The 15,373-nt window shown below is 41.1% G+C and overlaps 2 protein-coding genes across 3 annotated transcripts in view; one reads left to right on the forward strand and one right to left on the reverse strand.

Moving 5' to 3' along the window:
* Positions 1-15,373, reverse strand: part of ace2 (angiotensin I converting enzyme 2) — an 82,575-nt gene that overhangs the window by 20,564 nt on the left and 46,638 nt on the right. The window lies entirely within an intron of this gene.
* nhsb (Nance-Horan syndrome b (congenital cataracts and dental anomalies)) overlaps positions 5,200-15,373 on the forward strand; it is a 75,220-nt gene continuing 65,046 nt past the window's right edge. The window contains exon 1 of the mRNA XM_050046453.1: positions 5,200-5,952. Within this exon, the coding sequence (XP_049902410.1) occupies positions 5,673-5,952 (280 nt within the window). The 5' untranslated portion in view covers positions 5,200-5,672. The remainder of the gene's footprint in view (positions 5,953-15,373) is intronic.

Genomic DNA, 15,373 nt, shown 5'->3' on the forward strand with positions numbered 1-15,373 from the left:
GATTTGTGATATTGGGCTTTATAAATAAAATTGATTGATTGATTGATTGATTGATGAAAGACATCAAAGTGAATCAGAAATGTTTTTTATCCCAGAAATTTCTGACTACTATTGAATGGTAACCTCGGGTTACCATTCAATTTCATAGCTTGACACTCATTAATGCTCAGATTCAGGCTTGTTTTTGTTTTTTATCTATTTATTTGTGTGTGCTTTTGAAGCACCACTATCCTAACTGATCATGTTCGTATCAGAGCAGCAGCACACTCAAAGGCAGTGCACCTGGTTTACATCTCTGGGAACATCAACTTGATGCAACAGTGCCCTCCTGTGGACAAAGTTGGTATTATCATGCTCTTTAAGGGATAGTATCACATTTTTCAACAACAAGGACTAGACCCAAATGCAAACAAGACAGAAACAGTTCAGAGATTTATTGAAAGGGCTTATTACCGAAACAGAGGAAGTATTGATTCCACAGGATGGTAGGAATGGGGCAGGGGAAAGTAAAGGTAAGATTCAGGTAACAAGATTCAGGTTCCAGGGTAGAGGGAAGAAGATACAGGGTTCAGATGGCTGAAAGGCAAGGATGGGCCCAACCCCAGGCTGTGATTGAATAGTTCAAAAATTATGTCCTATATCTTTTCCAAAACACTTTTTCCCTGACCTGTGAGGGAAGTGTGGGGCCTGGGGTCTTGTTTATAAATCAATTCGTAGGATCCACACTAAAAATGTACGTATGGACAAAAGCCAAAAATGGTGTGCGCCAAAAAATATTCGACAGTTTCTACAAACAGGCTTTAACCTCGCCATCTGCGTAGCCAATTTCCCATCTCCAAAATGTTGGTAAGCATGGGTCAAAGTTTCTCCCATCAAGTCTGTTTTTATAGATTGTGTGGGAGGTGGTGTTTACCTCTTTCAGGCCTTGCTTTGTGCGTACACAGTGTTTATAAATGAGACCCCTGGTCCGTTTGTTTTGGAGAGGAGGAGACCTCTGCGGATAATTCAGCTCCTGGTGAAAACCTCCTGAATTTCTGGATCAGAAATAAGGTGAGCACACATTTAGGTATCAGAGAAAATAGGTGAGCAGTGAGCACACACTAGCAGTTGCTGGGATAGTGGCCTGTCTCAGATGTGACGAAACAGCGTGGGAAAAACACTGATTAGTAACGTGAAACTGCTTTATTCAGTGTTTTACTGGTTTTAATCACCTGGTTCTGGAGAGGAAGAGACCTCTGTGGATAATCCGGCTCCTGAACAATGAACACTGAAGGAATCCTAACCTGTAGAAGTTTCAGCAGGTTGCAATCTGCAATCATCACCGCTACATACCACTACATCCCTCTAAATGTTACACACCGGGCCTTTAAAGCAATAACCATCATGTCTCACATTCATAATAAAGGGGAAAGATGGTGGAAATGTTCAAGTTATGGAAAAATGTAAAGGCATAAAGAATTTCACACTGTCTGTTCCAACAACCAACAATATTGTTCGTCCCCATGACCATCAGCTTCCTTTGGCTCATTATAAATCATCACTGGATGGTTTATTGTTTGCTGGGACACAAACATACAACAATTTGTAGTCACGCTTGTCTTCTTGGCAGCTCAGAGTGAAGTGCATGACAGGTTACTGTCAATCTGTGCTGCCTCAAATTTGCTGCAACAGCAAGTTTACCGCGGACATGTCTATATACAGACTGAGCCTAGAGGCTATAGGATAATCACTGTGAATGAAACACACAACAGCCAGGCTTAGCAACCAGGAAACTCACATTCAGCAAAAAAAAAAAATCTGTTCACTGGACATCGTTCAGCTACAGTATGGGCTCCTGCTGTAGGGGAACTTTTCGGAATAGTTTACAGTTTAAAGCCTCAGTGCTCGAGCAGGACATACTGTACAGTGAAGTGTGCACTACATTATATTCTGCTGGTTTATACTGTAATGTGGTGCATTACATTTAATGTCCTGCGTCCCTTTAAAATCATGTTTAAAACTGAGCGGGAAGGAAACTGATTTGACAGGCTGACTCTTTGGGGCTGATCTATTTTTAATTGAGTTTTCATTGTGCACTTCTTGAATTGTTAATGATTTTGAGATGTTTATCAAGGTTGGCTGGTTAACAGCACCAATCATCATGGAGCCAATCAGCCCGCTGGTGTATCTTTGGGTATGGTGACCATTTTACAAACAAAGTGAAGTTTGTGTTTGGCGTCAGGGTGCAGATTTAACTGTTTCACACAACAAAAGAAACAAAATTAACAAATATAAAAAAGACAAACTGCACAAATACATAACAAAAATGATCAGTTATCAAATCTGACCCTAAATTGCCAAATATCGATTAAAAACCAGCAGCAAGGATATTTGTATGTTATGCATATCATGCACAAAAAGCTACATATATGTGACCATGCAAAAGTTCTGGTATCATAACAGCCTGTCACAGGTTACAGTGTGATGACTAGAGGAGAAATGGCAGAGCATAAATGTCCAAGTGGAAAAACACCAACTCAATCACTCAACATGATGCTAAAAGAGAAAGAAATGAATTGTTGATTTACATATATAGATCCTAGGGTACACTTTTTGTGTTTGGGAGCTGTTTAAATGTGTAATTTGTAGTAGGTTTTATGTTGTTGAACTATTAATATTGTATACAGAATCTGGATCTCACTGAGTTACTGTTGTTGTTCACAGACTAAAGAAATGAGATAATTCTTGTTTAGTTTTTACTAAATATTTGAAGGAAAACTGCAACAAAATAAGAGATATAGTTTTACAATTCTATTTTCTTAAATTAAGTATGTTTTTACTAATCTTACTATATAATGACGAAAACTCTGTCTGTGGGTGTGTGGGTGTGTCTGCTCCACGTTTTTCTCCTCACTGACTTGGTCAATCCATGTGAAATTTGGCACAGTGGTAGAGGGTCATGGGAGGATGCGAATGAAGCAATATTACATCAATTGGTCAAAGGGGGGCGCTATAGCAACCTTTGAATGGGCATATCTCATGCCCTGTATGTCGTAGAGACATGAAACTTTGCACAGAGATGCCTCTCCTCATGAGGAACAAATTTGCCTCAAGAACCCATAACTTCCGGTTATATAGATTTTCCGCCATTTTGAATTTTTTGAAAAACACTTAAAATCGATCTCTTCCTAGGAAGTTTGACCGATCTGCATGAAACTCAGTGAACATAATCTAGGGACCAATATCTAAAGTCCCCTCTTGGCAAAAGTTGGAAAACTTACTAAAACTGAGCTTCTATAAGGCAATGAATATTGCAGAGGGCGTGGCTCATCACATAAAGGTGAATAACATCTCAAGGGTTTCACTGATCACCACGCAACTTTGTAACATCTCAAGGGTTTCACTGATCACCACGCAACTTTGTAGGCATATGACCACACATAATCTGATCTAGGCCTAACCACCATATCGATTTTTACTAAACTTGTTAGATGTGTAGTTTTTTTCTAATTTTGGTATGACTAAGTCATGGTATGGTATGCTGTACATAATCATGGAGGCAGTGTGTCATTCTGTCAGTCAGTCATTCTGTCTGTCCCACGTTTTTTTTCTACTCACTGACGTGGTCAATCTATGTGAAACTGCACATAGGCATTGAGGATTGGCATAGGTAGAAGGTGACAAAGCTACCAATGGGTATGGACTAGTTTGTCATATCGTCAAGAATATAGTTTTTGCAAAAATACCCTGAAATATCATTTCATTATTTTAGGGCCTTATCGCCCACCACTAATAGGTCCTTCTTGAAACAGCTCACAACACGGTCTGTGGATGATCTTAAGTAACACTGAGTTATTCAAATATTTTTTTTTTGGACACTGTTAGCACCACCAGCTAAGTGCTGGGTCCATTATATTCGAGAGAAGGCTCGTTAAACACAACAACTCACACCAAAACAGTTTAGATTGATAAACTGGTAAATAGCACTACATGTAAGAGGAAAAAATATGTATTTTTGATTTTGGGTGAACTGTCCCTTTAACAGCTAATTTTGACCAGCAATTTACTGGACATTAAATTAATATGAATAACTATACTCAAAAGTACAAATATAATATAAAATAAGATAAGATACACCTTTATGATCCCACAATTGAGAAATTCCAGTGTTACAGCAGTCAAGGGGACAGAGTCAGATTAAAGATTTAAAAATTTAAAAACTTAAAAAACTAGGCATGCAAAAAAAAAAGTACAGAAAATACAAGAAACAGCAATAAATAATAATAATAATAATAACAATAATAATAATGAGCAGTGGATAAAAAGTGAGCATATTCAGTGCAAAGTGAAAATTGTATGTGCAAATAAACAACAACAAGGGGGACAACAATGCTTATTATGGTGTCCCTAAAGTGTCCATATTAAACTATTATTCCAAAATATAAGTATCAGCTGTACATGAAACTGCAGTCTATAAAATTTACGTGCTGCAATTTCCTTTCACATATCTGTCAACATATATACTGATGTCACATTATCTCTGACGAGACAGATTCACCTGATAATATCAGTCCACTAATGTATCACTTTGGTTTTACATTAAGCATGTATGTCTCAAAGTTTCAGTATATAATGTCAAATTATCAAAACAGATACTGCACATACATCGTCGCTTTTAGAGGGTGAAGGTATGAAAGGGGACATTACATGTGACAAAATCACATTAGTTGTGAGCACAGCTGAACTGGCCATTCAACCCTGTGAAATTTTGTCATATAGTAGAAATGCCATATGAAGTTAAAGTTAAGCTTGTTACCTGCTTCTGTGAAATTATAGTAGTCTACAGAGCCGCTGTTGTTCCTTGGGTTATCAAAGATTTGATATTGAAAACAAATTAACAACTGTCTAATACATACATCCACCTCGTTGAGAAACTTGTAGCTGCAGGTTGGTTTCCCTGTCTGCTCCCTGTCCACACACATCCACATCTCCGGGTTTTACCTCAGTCCTCTCTCTCATCCTCTCAGCCTGCACACTGTTCAGGCCACAGACACAGGCTGTGTCAATTCCCAGAAAAGTAACCACAGTAAGACCGGAAAACTGTGGACAGACCTACAAAATAAAAGCTTCAGGCGTGCAGACTGGGTATGAAATAATATTTGTGTGTTTAAATACAAGACTTCTCTACACATTCCTTATGTTATTGTTTTGTGTGTTTTCATCACCCATGTTTTTAGTATTCTCTGTCACATTTTCAGACCTCCTCTCTATCACTGCTTTTAAGTCTAGTCAAATCAGGCTCTTATTTTGACATTTTTGCGCAGTCTTTCCTTTTGGTCCTGGCTGGTTTGACGCTGCACGGAGGCAACCCATGATCGCAGACTCAACACGCATCCTCACACCACTGACCTGGGCTTAGCTGTGTCCTGCATGTGTGTGCATGTGTGTGCGTGTGTGAGCGGGAGCGGGAGTGTGAGTGATCCCCAGAAACCAGCAGCAGGATGGAGGATCTCAAGGAGAATCTGGGAACTTTGGATTGACGCCCGGGGATAACGCGCGGTCGGCCTGAACCTCATCGGGTTTCTCGTGGATTTATATATTTGGATGTTGTCTGTTTCTCCCTTTTCCCTTTTTCTTCTAGGCAGTGGGAATTTACACTTGGCTTACAATTCCTATTATTTCTGGCGTGCAAAATGCCATTCGCCAAAAGGATTGTGGAGCCACAGCTTCTGTGCAGGCACCAGATCCCCAACGATGAAGGTCTGCTTTTCGAGGACCTGTGTGCCATCAGTAACGTGGTTCTGTCCCGGACCTTGCGACAGCTGTCCGACCTGGCCCGGCACGCCTGCTCCTTATTTCAGGAGCTGGAAAACGACATCATTAGCACCAACCAGCGGGTCTGGGTCCTCCAGAACAAAATAGGCCAGATACAGCAGACTGCCAGTGCCCTAGACCCAAAAAAGGAGGCAGTGCGTAAGTAGACCACCACAAGTGTATGTGAACCCCTTTCCAAAAAAAAAAAAAAAAAAAAAAGAATCACTTCATGATTTACACCTGAGCAATGTGAGATTTTATTCATTCATACCCTACATGTGTGTCTTCATGCTTCGAAGGGCGCCCACCTCAAAATTATTTTTACACAGCTGCACGCACGCCCGCCGTAGACGCGGCCGCGCTCTCATCCCCCCCATTGAAATGTGTCACACGGTTGCGTTTGCACATTTGACCATCCAGTAACATCGAGATGCATTTTCACAGCGCAGGATGTGTTGACTGCTCATTCATTTGGCGGTCCAGACTCGGATGTGTGTGTCCGTCGACGGGGGGGGGGGGGGGGGGGGAGTCGGTGTGTGTATATATATGTGTGTGTGTGTGTGTGTGTGTGTGTGTGTGTGTGTGTTCACAGGCAGGCAGCGCGGAGCGGAGCGGAGGGGCGTGTGTTGCCGCTGCATTGGCTCAGCATCGCAGTCTCGTTACTGCGGGTAGCGCACACCTGAAGCATGTTCAAGCGGTGTTTTCTGGGCTTCCAAAAAAAGGCCACCTCCTTCATTCATGATGTGAATACATGAAGTTCAGAGCCGAGTGTCTGTTTAAAGGGTTTTCAGATCTGTGTGTTTGTGTGTATGTGTGTGTGAGTGAGTGTGTGTTGGGGTTTTCAGAGGCGACTCCCCGTGCGCCAAACCCACCCTTTCCACATGCAGCGGCACCAACACAGCATCAATAATGAATCCAGATGTCCATGTTGCAGGGTAAACATGAACTGATCATGGCTAGATGTTCAGGTGTCGGCTGTGGAGGTATCACATGAAAAAAATAAGCCTGATTGGCATCAATGAGAGACTCTGCAATTCAATGTAACAGCGCGTTCTGTACAGCAGCTACATATTATTTATGTCCTCTGCAGTCCCTTCAGTGTAAGGCTTTTGATTTTAGACGATCTGTTCAGTGATTTTAGTCAAATTCTGCATCACTGTTATACGGTATTATAATCTGGGACAACCAAAGAGCATTTTGGGGCCTAAAGCTACTGTAGGCTGATGAACTCCCTCTTTATATTTACCCCCCAACCCCCAACCGCACACACATCGGAGCATATGTGTCAGTGAGGATGTCTTTATTACGTAAAACAGGCTTACTGTAAGGCTCTGTTTACTCTTGTTTGCTGTGGATGTGGGTGATTGAGGCTCTGGTGTCTAAAACTGTACGCCATCTCTTGGACTTAAATTGTTGTCTAGCAGAAAAGAACAGACATTTGAATTTCTACGCTCGTACAGTACATCTCCAGAAGTCTCTCCATGCAAACACACAACCACACACTCTCTTCTCACTATCTTTATACCTGCAAGCAACACTAAACCCAGAAACCTGTCCGTCTGTTACACCTGTTGTTGCTCAGAAAACCCCGAAATATTGATTCGTTGAGTGGAATGAGCTTCTGTATCCCTGCAGCCAGTCAAGACATACAAGATGAGTATCACTTAGCACATGCTTCTGCAGGAGTTTGGTTAATCTCAAAACCAAGAATGCCATCGTGCAGCTCATGCAATCAATTAAGACTCCTTTTGAGTGAGCACTTTACTCTGGACCAGTGGTTCCCAACGTGGAAGTGCCCCTACAAGATACATTTAGCAAGTCTCCCAGAGAGGAAATTAGAAAAAATAAAATCCAATTCTAAAACACAAAGTTATGTCTGCTTTTTAGAATTTTCTCTTATGGTGGCTTCTTTCAATGGACATGCTGTAGTGTTACCCTAGTTTTTGATCTGTTCCAGAAAAAAGTTGAAACCCCTGAGAGTAATGTGTCAATCAAAACGGTGTTATTAGATCAGACCGCTAGATGTGTCCACTATTTGTGAATGTCATTGGCCACATGTCAAGGACCACACCATCAACAAGATACAGTTTTGATAATGAAAAACATCACTGATGTGCCAGGTTTGGTCTGTTTGTAACTCATCCGCTTTGCCAAATGTATCTTGGTGAACCTTTGCCAGGGAATCTGCTGTAAAACCTGGGGTACAACGAACTTCCTCAGCACCCTATGTAGTAGGGAGGAGGAAGAGAAGAACGAGGTGGGTGGACGATGCAAAGAATACGAGAACATAACACAAGGAGCAGGTTAGGCGAGTATTAATGCAGGAAGTGACACGGTTGAAGTGTGGTCCTGATGCAGAAATTCTGCTAGATAGCTTCAATTAAAGCTTTGTTGATCCAAAACTAAACCTAAAACTCAGGTAGCGTCAGATATTTAGAACTCGTAATATCACTGCTGCAACGACCCATGTCTACAAACACCAATCAGAATGAAGCTGAAAATGATGTATAACACAAAGGCGAGCAAGGATAGTGCTAAATGGCTAAAATGTACCACAACTCCTTTTTAAAAATAGGAATTTTTTGTCATTCTCCTCACCTATCGTGTAACTGGCTTCACAAGCATTTCTTCCTCTTTTGAGGGCTTTGATGCATAGAAGTGCCGGCACTATATGGCAAAAAAGCCCGGTCTCACTCCAAAATCACCAAAATCTGGTGCTAGGGCAGTGATTTGCAGCACCAGAAACCAACGGAAAAAGGCGTCCTTTAACATCAGCATGATATGCAGCCGGTTGTCGTTATAGTTTAACGGCGCCCAGCAGCGTCAGGGGGGACCGTGGTGGGACAAAGATGGAAGTTAAGGCAGCGAAAGTCTGACTGGGGTGGGCCCGGAGTGCTGGTGGATGGATCCAACAAACACCAACTTTCACCTGAGAGAGCAGTGTACGCATCCCGTAATTATGAAGCCAAACCCGGTTCTTTTTCCCTAAATCTAACCACTTGCTTATGTTGCCTAAAACTAACCATGTGTGTGTTTGTTGTTCAAGGAACGAAAACGTCAATTTGCAATGTTGTACTGGCGTAGTGCGTTTATTTTGGTGTCCCAGAACTTCAACAACCAACGCACCCAGGGTACCTTACACATCGTACTTGGACATGGAAAGTCCATGACCAAGCACGTCAATATGTGACAAGGTCCAAGTGAGAATGTGTTGGGCAAAAAGCTTAGCAAAGCAGATGGATGATGCAATGACATGTCTCTGCTCGGATCAGTTTGTTTCCTATGTAGATTGTATTGTGAATCGCAGACATGATTCACCAAATATCCATCACACAATCTGATCTTCTCAAAATGAATCATTAAATCTGACATATCTCGCAGTGTGAGATCTTACGATCACAGTCTATAGGCACCTTTTTAGACATGCTACCATTGTTTAGATGTGTTTTCTTTTCATAGCATTACTTAAAACTTCATATATGTTTTTTTTTTTTTAGTGAAGTTACCAGCATAACCATTTGGCAGCATCTGGGATCTTTATTCATCCATCATGTCTATTTTGGTCATTTCATTCAGAACATTTTGGAGGAGACTGAGTAAACTGAAAAAGTACTCTTTGGCTGTCTGTGTGGGACTTCAACTTGGTTGCAGGGAGAGTTTGAGTCCTCTGTAGACCAATGCTCATACTTGGATGCCCACCAAAGTTTTGCTATTTTTATTCAGCTTTCAAAAGGGCTATTATCTTCCCTCTTGCTCTCAAACGGCAGCAATAACCCTGAGGAGCTGAATATCTCTGTGTGTACACACAGAGTGATATTGAATGTCAGTGACAACAGAGTTTTCCTCACTTCATCGTAGAGTGTATCAAGATTCGAGGCAGTCAATATGGTGCTAACTTGGATTGATCCTGATTGTGGCAGTAGGCCGTGTTCAGATGGTGTCGAGGCAGTTTGTGTCTGTGCACATTCATGGAAAACAATGTGTTGTCTTGGACATTTATCAAAACTTGTTCAGTCTGTTGTAGTAGTCATCTGTTAGCAGGACCAGTTGGAGCAATAGTAGCTTTCCACTGATACATGGTGTTAACTTTTAGAAAGTCAACTATAGCTCAACTTTCAGCTTGTCTGATGAGTTGTTTTAACTTCTTCATGCCCTCTCTCTCACTATATTTGTCTTCAATGACGCAAGTGCTGGTGCGAGTCCCAAAATCTAATGCAGCAGTGCAGAAAAACATGTATAATGGTAATTTATTTTATGATACCTGGCAACCTGTCCTAGCTAAAGTTTGGACCTAAAACATAGTGGTAAACCAAACATGCAGTGGGATCCAGAATCTCAAAACAAATCAAATTGAATGTACTGGTATCTGGATTGTGCTTTTATTGTTTTCTTTAGGGCTGCAACTAATGATTGGTTTCATTGTTGATTTACTACCATTAATTGTTTGGTTTGTAGGATGTCTAAGGGTAGTAAGGAATGCTGGTTGTTGTCTCACAGAGCCATAGGGTGCAATCTTTGGGTGGCCAAGGTCCAAATATATTCAATTTGTGCTATTGTAGGAGTCTAATACCCCTTTTCCAACAACATTAAATCCATTTCATGCAGTATGTGCATCTAATTTTGAACCATTTGGAACATTTCAACCAAAAATAAATTGGTTGGGAAGCCGTAAACCAAAAAAATTGTTTTCCTTGACCTAAATTGTGAACCATAATGACATCAGTGGACGGGGTGTCATATTCTACAGGTTTGAAATAGAGGGTGGAGTCCTGCAATAGTCCTCTATATCTTCTATTTTACTTCTGTTGGGCATTGTGCAACGCCCTCCTCTGACGACACATCCCTGAGTACAATGGTTCCCCTCAAGGCAGAATTGTGGGCTGGTTTGTTAGATAACAGAGATTCCAAGAGTTTGGATGGAATCGCTTCAAGAACCAGAGCTAATTTGGTGGGAAAGGGGTAAAAAAGGACCAGCGAGTGTTGACACGGGGGGCAGAAGCCAGAAAACTTGCTTTTAAAGATGACGGTGATGATTTATTTACCAGTTAGAATAGTTTTCTGTTGACTGACTGTGTGACTAATTATTTAAGCTCTAATTTTCTTTTGGAATGTGTATGTTGCAACTGACCAATGCTGGGCCGCTGTGCTACCATTACTCTTCTCCTTAATTTTATCTTATTTCATTTTTATTGTTAATGCTATAAACGGTGCAGTGATATTGATATTGATGCTGATACTGACAGAAGCCAGTGTTTTCCTAAGTAAGGTTTCAGAAAGAAAAGAAATAAGTGCAATGTGTTAAAGTTATGATTGTCCCTGCCTTGCCCAGCAACTAAACAGTTAATGGAAAGTCATCAGTTGAAGTATGCCACTCTCATCTGTGATGGAACCACACACAAACACCCATATGAGTTACTTTGAGGTGTTTACCATCCAAATAGCTTTAAGACAGGACTTTAGTCAAGACCAACTTAATCAAGTCCAAGTCAAGTCCAAGACAAATTCCAGTTGAGTCTGATTTAGGAAGTCAAAACTGACTCCAGAGCAAATTGAGCCCTGTTCAAGACTATAATAGGCATTAGTATCTTTTTAATGCTAATATAGTAAATAAGGAGTTAGGATTGAGAGAAATATCTATCTATCTATCTCTCTATCTCTCTATCTATCTATCTATCTATCTATCTATCTATCTATCTATCCATCCATCCATGATATTAACACAATAATATCTCACTGAAAACAACTGTCAGTAAAATTAATAATAATCCTGATATCACAATAGAAGTTTAGAAAGAATGGAGGACGCAGACATCAGTCTGTATCAGTCCTTCCTCCTGTCCTCTGTCCTCCTCCTTCTGCTGATGTGATTCACTGCCTGCAGGTACCGCTGGTGGACGGAGGAGGGGCTGGTTTGTCTCAGCCAGCAGCTAAGTTTACAAGAATTTGCCAAATTTTAAGATTCATGGCAGACTAAATTAAACAGTTAGACCAAAGACATCTACATAGACGCTGAATTGACTGCCTCGGCCCATAGCTATGATACATGTTTGTCACAATTCGCTATCAGCCAAGCTGCTTGTGTACACACTTAGTGGAAGAGAGACTGCAAAGAGAGTTGATAGAAAAAGTCAGAGACTGAGAAAATTCCAACTCCAACAAGGCACAGGACCAAGACAAGTGCGAGATTTCAAAAAGGTAGTCTTGAGATCACATTCAAGACATACATCAGACTTATGTACTATAGCCCTGGTTTGAGAATAAACATGTTTAAGGTTAGGTACTTTAATGCAACTATTACTATTCGCCGTTTTATTTCCCCCCTTTATTTTACATGCAATTCAACTCCTAACCGCACGAGGGCAGTATAGGATTGCTACAGCGGTGTGAGATGGGCTACCAGCTAGTTTGATGCTCTTCTACAAACAGGAGAAACATGCAGAGACTACTACTCCGCGAGGAATGTCCGCAGTCATTTGGGTTTTCATAGTCGAGCGCACTTCCGCGTTGTAGTTTCCTGTAAAAATGTCCGTGAAAAATCCCCGCGATGTGAAAAATACATGCCGAGCAGTCACTGGTGCGCGGAGCGGAGTCCACGCGGTCGTAAAATCTGAGCTTTGCGCGCACGGGGCTTGCGGACGTCCGCTTTGAGTCCGCGCGGACCTCCGTGAAGTCCGTTCCGCGTCCGTTCCACCCGAGTATGTTCGGGCCTTTAATGATGAATGGATCTCTGTGTGCGTGGCTCCGGGGGGGGGGGGGCAATTATTGTGTTTTTGCTTGTGCTGCCCATCCCTACTTCAAACATATATGGCGGAGATAATAAAGGTCCAGTGTGTAGGATTTAGGGGCATCTTTTGGGAAAAAACAGTATATATTCATAACAATGATTTCATTTGTTTATAACCTCCTGAAACTAAAATGTTTGTAATTTATTCACCTTAGAATGAGCTGTTTATATCTAAGTACAGAGCAGGTCCTCTTCCATGAACTCTGCCATGTTGTTCTACAGTAGCCCAGAAGGGATAAACCAAACACTGGCTCTAGATAGGACCACCATAGCTCGCCTACACGTGTGGCACATGGGAGAAATTTCAGTAGTGCAACATCACCGCTACATGCCACTAAATCCTACACACTGGACTTTTAACAAAATTCATACAGCTGCTAACATACAAACTGGAAACCTAACAATCAATTGTGTTGCCTATTGCTTCTAGGGCACTCAGCACTATCCTTAAATTAGGCCACTAAATCAACAATAGGTTTTTGGTGTTTGATGTATTAATGCTGTCAATTTACAGTCTTATGATTGGAAGAAATATCTATTATTTTGACACAATAACATAATCCAGATTCAGTCACGATACATGATCCACCCATATTTATCCATATATACTGTATACAGTTGACATTTTTAGTTTGTACAACCCAAAGTCGTTGAATCTGGCGCTTGACACTGATGAAAAAGTTGTTCTTTAACATCAGCATGATACGCATCCAGTTCCCCCTTATAGTTTGACGGTGCTCGGCGGCATCAGGGGGGAAATGCGACGGAGACAAAAATGAAAGTTAAAGTGGCCAAAGTCCGAGTCAGGTGGGCGGGGATGGTGGATGGGTACAACAAACACCAACTTTCACCCAGGAGATTGGTGTTCGCATCCCATAAGATCATAAAGCCAAACCCTGTTCTTTTTTCCTAAACCTAACCATATGTTTTTGTTGCCTAAACCCAACCATGTGCGGTAGTTGTTGGAGGAAAAAAAGGTCAATTCCCGTTTTTGTACGAACGTAGTGCGTTTATTTTGACACTGTATGTAAACTGTAAATTGCCTGTGAATTTTGAAAGAAGACAATGCATAGAACAGGCATAACTTGACATGGCGTCCCCCACAACCAACGCATTCAGGGTACCTTTCACGTCATATCTGGACAGGGAAGGTCCATGACCAAACGTCGATATGTGACAAGGTCGGAGTGAGAATGTGTTGGTTTGTATGAAACTGGTTGTCTAGTTTTTTTTTTTTGTGAAAGGTCCGGTGTGTAGGACTAAGGGGTATCCATTGGCAAAAATTGTATATAATATTTATGACAATGTTTTCATTTGTCAATAATCATTGGGAAATAAGATTCATTGTATTTCATTACCTTAAAAGGAGTCATTTATATCCACATCCCCGCCTTCTTCGTTGGAGTCTGCCATGTTGTTTCTACAGTAGCCCGCAATAGACAAATCAAACTGGCTCTAGATGGGTCCATTCGTGTTGACGTGTCTGCCACCATAGTTATCCTACATGCTTTGCACACAGGAGAAGTTTCAGTTCTGCAACCTCATGCCAAAAAATCCTACACACTGGACCTTTAAAATATGATAATAGCAAATTAAGGCATATTGTCTCTGATGTCTGGTGTGACTACAAGGTTAGCAATAGGAGTGACCAACTTGGAACAATGTGTGAATGCTCCCAAATTCGACTGACAGAAGGTTTACATAGCATCCACTGGTTTTAGCATTTGTGCTTGTTATTGTATTGTTATTATATCGTTATATAATATTGTGTAAATTAGACTAAAATCAGTTATTTACATATAAAACTCTGCTAACATTCACTGTAGGGTGACAGGTTTGGATTCAGGAGCAGAGTCAGTAACAACTGACAGCACACACTAATTCTCCAGGCAATGCACACACTCACACACACAAAGGGGGAAGGGATTTTAATGTGAAAATATTGGTCTGTAGCAAATATATTGTTCTGCTCTGGCAACACTGGTTTCTTCCTGGTATGCCATTAAAGCAAATTTGACTTTGAATTTGAATTTGAGAGAGTATGGCCTGTGGCAGCGGGGGACTGCTCTGTCTCGCTAGTCTGCATAGTAACAAGAGAGAGGGAGAGAGCGTGAGGCCTGCCTTAACCTTTCAGCTGAGTCAATCTCTCTCTGTCTCTGTCTCTGTCTCTGTCTCTCTCTCTCTCTATGGTCATACATTTTTACTATTTCCTGTAGTACTACTAACATCAATTTTGAAGCAGACATCACATTGTTGAAACAGTTTGTTATGGACAAAATGAGAAAAGAGAAGGATACAGAGAGACCGCAGCGTGTGAGCCTCAGTGGTCTGCAAGTAAATGTGTTTTGTTTTGGTCTCTCACTCGCAAACACACAAAAACTCCGACAGTAAAAACAGAAATAGAGACATATTTGCCAACTTTATATTGTGCAACTGGCCAACAGCCTTCATCTGTTCAGTGCGCGTTTCTGTGTGTGGTTCAGGGATCTGATTTCAACCACACAAGGCAGGTTAGGATACACTCTGTCCAGGCACATCTTGTCTGTCTCACACCTAACCACAGACCCACACACACACACATCTCACACTAAGAGCAACAATTCAGATGTTTTCCAAATCCAATATGTGTGATTATTTACAGTGGGGCAAAAAAGTATTTAGTCAGCCACTGATTTTGCAAGTTCTCCTACTTAGAAAGATGAGAGAGGTCTGTAATTTTCATCAGAGGTACACTTCAACTATGAGAGACAAAATGAGAAAAAAAATCCAGGAAATCACATTGTATGATTTTTAAAG

The sequence above is a fragment of the Epinephelus moara genome, chromosome 1 (assembly GCF_006386435.1).
Source record: "Epinephelus moara isolate mb chromosome 1, YSFRI_EMoa_1.0, whole genome shotgun sequence".
In the NCBI taxonomy this organism is placed as follows: Eukaryota; Metazoa; Chordata; class Actinopteri; order Perciformes; family Serranidae; genus Epinephelus; species Epinephelus moara.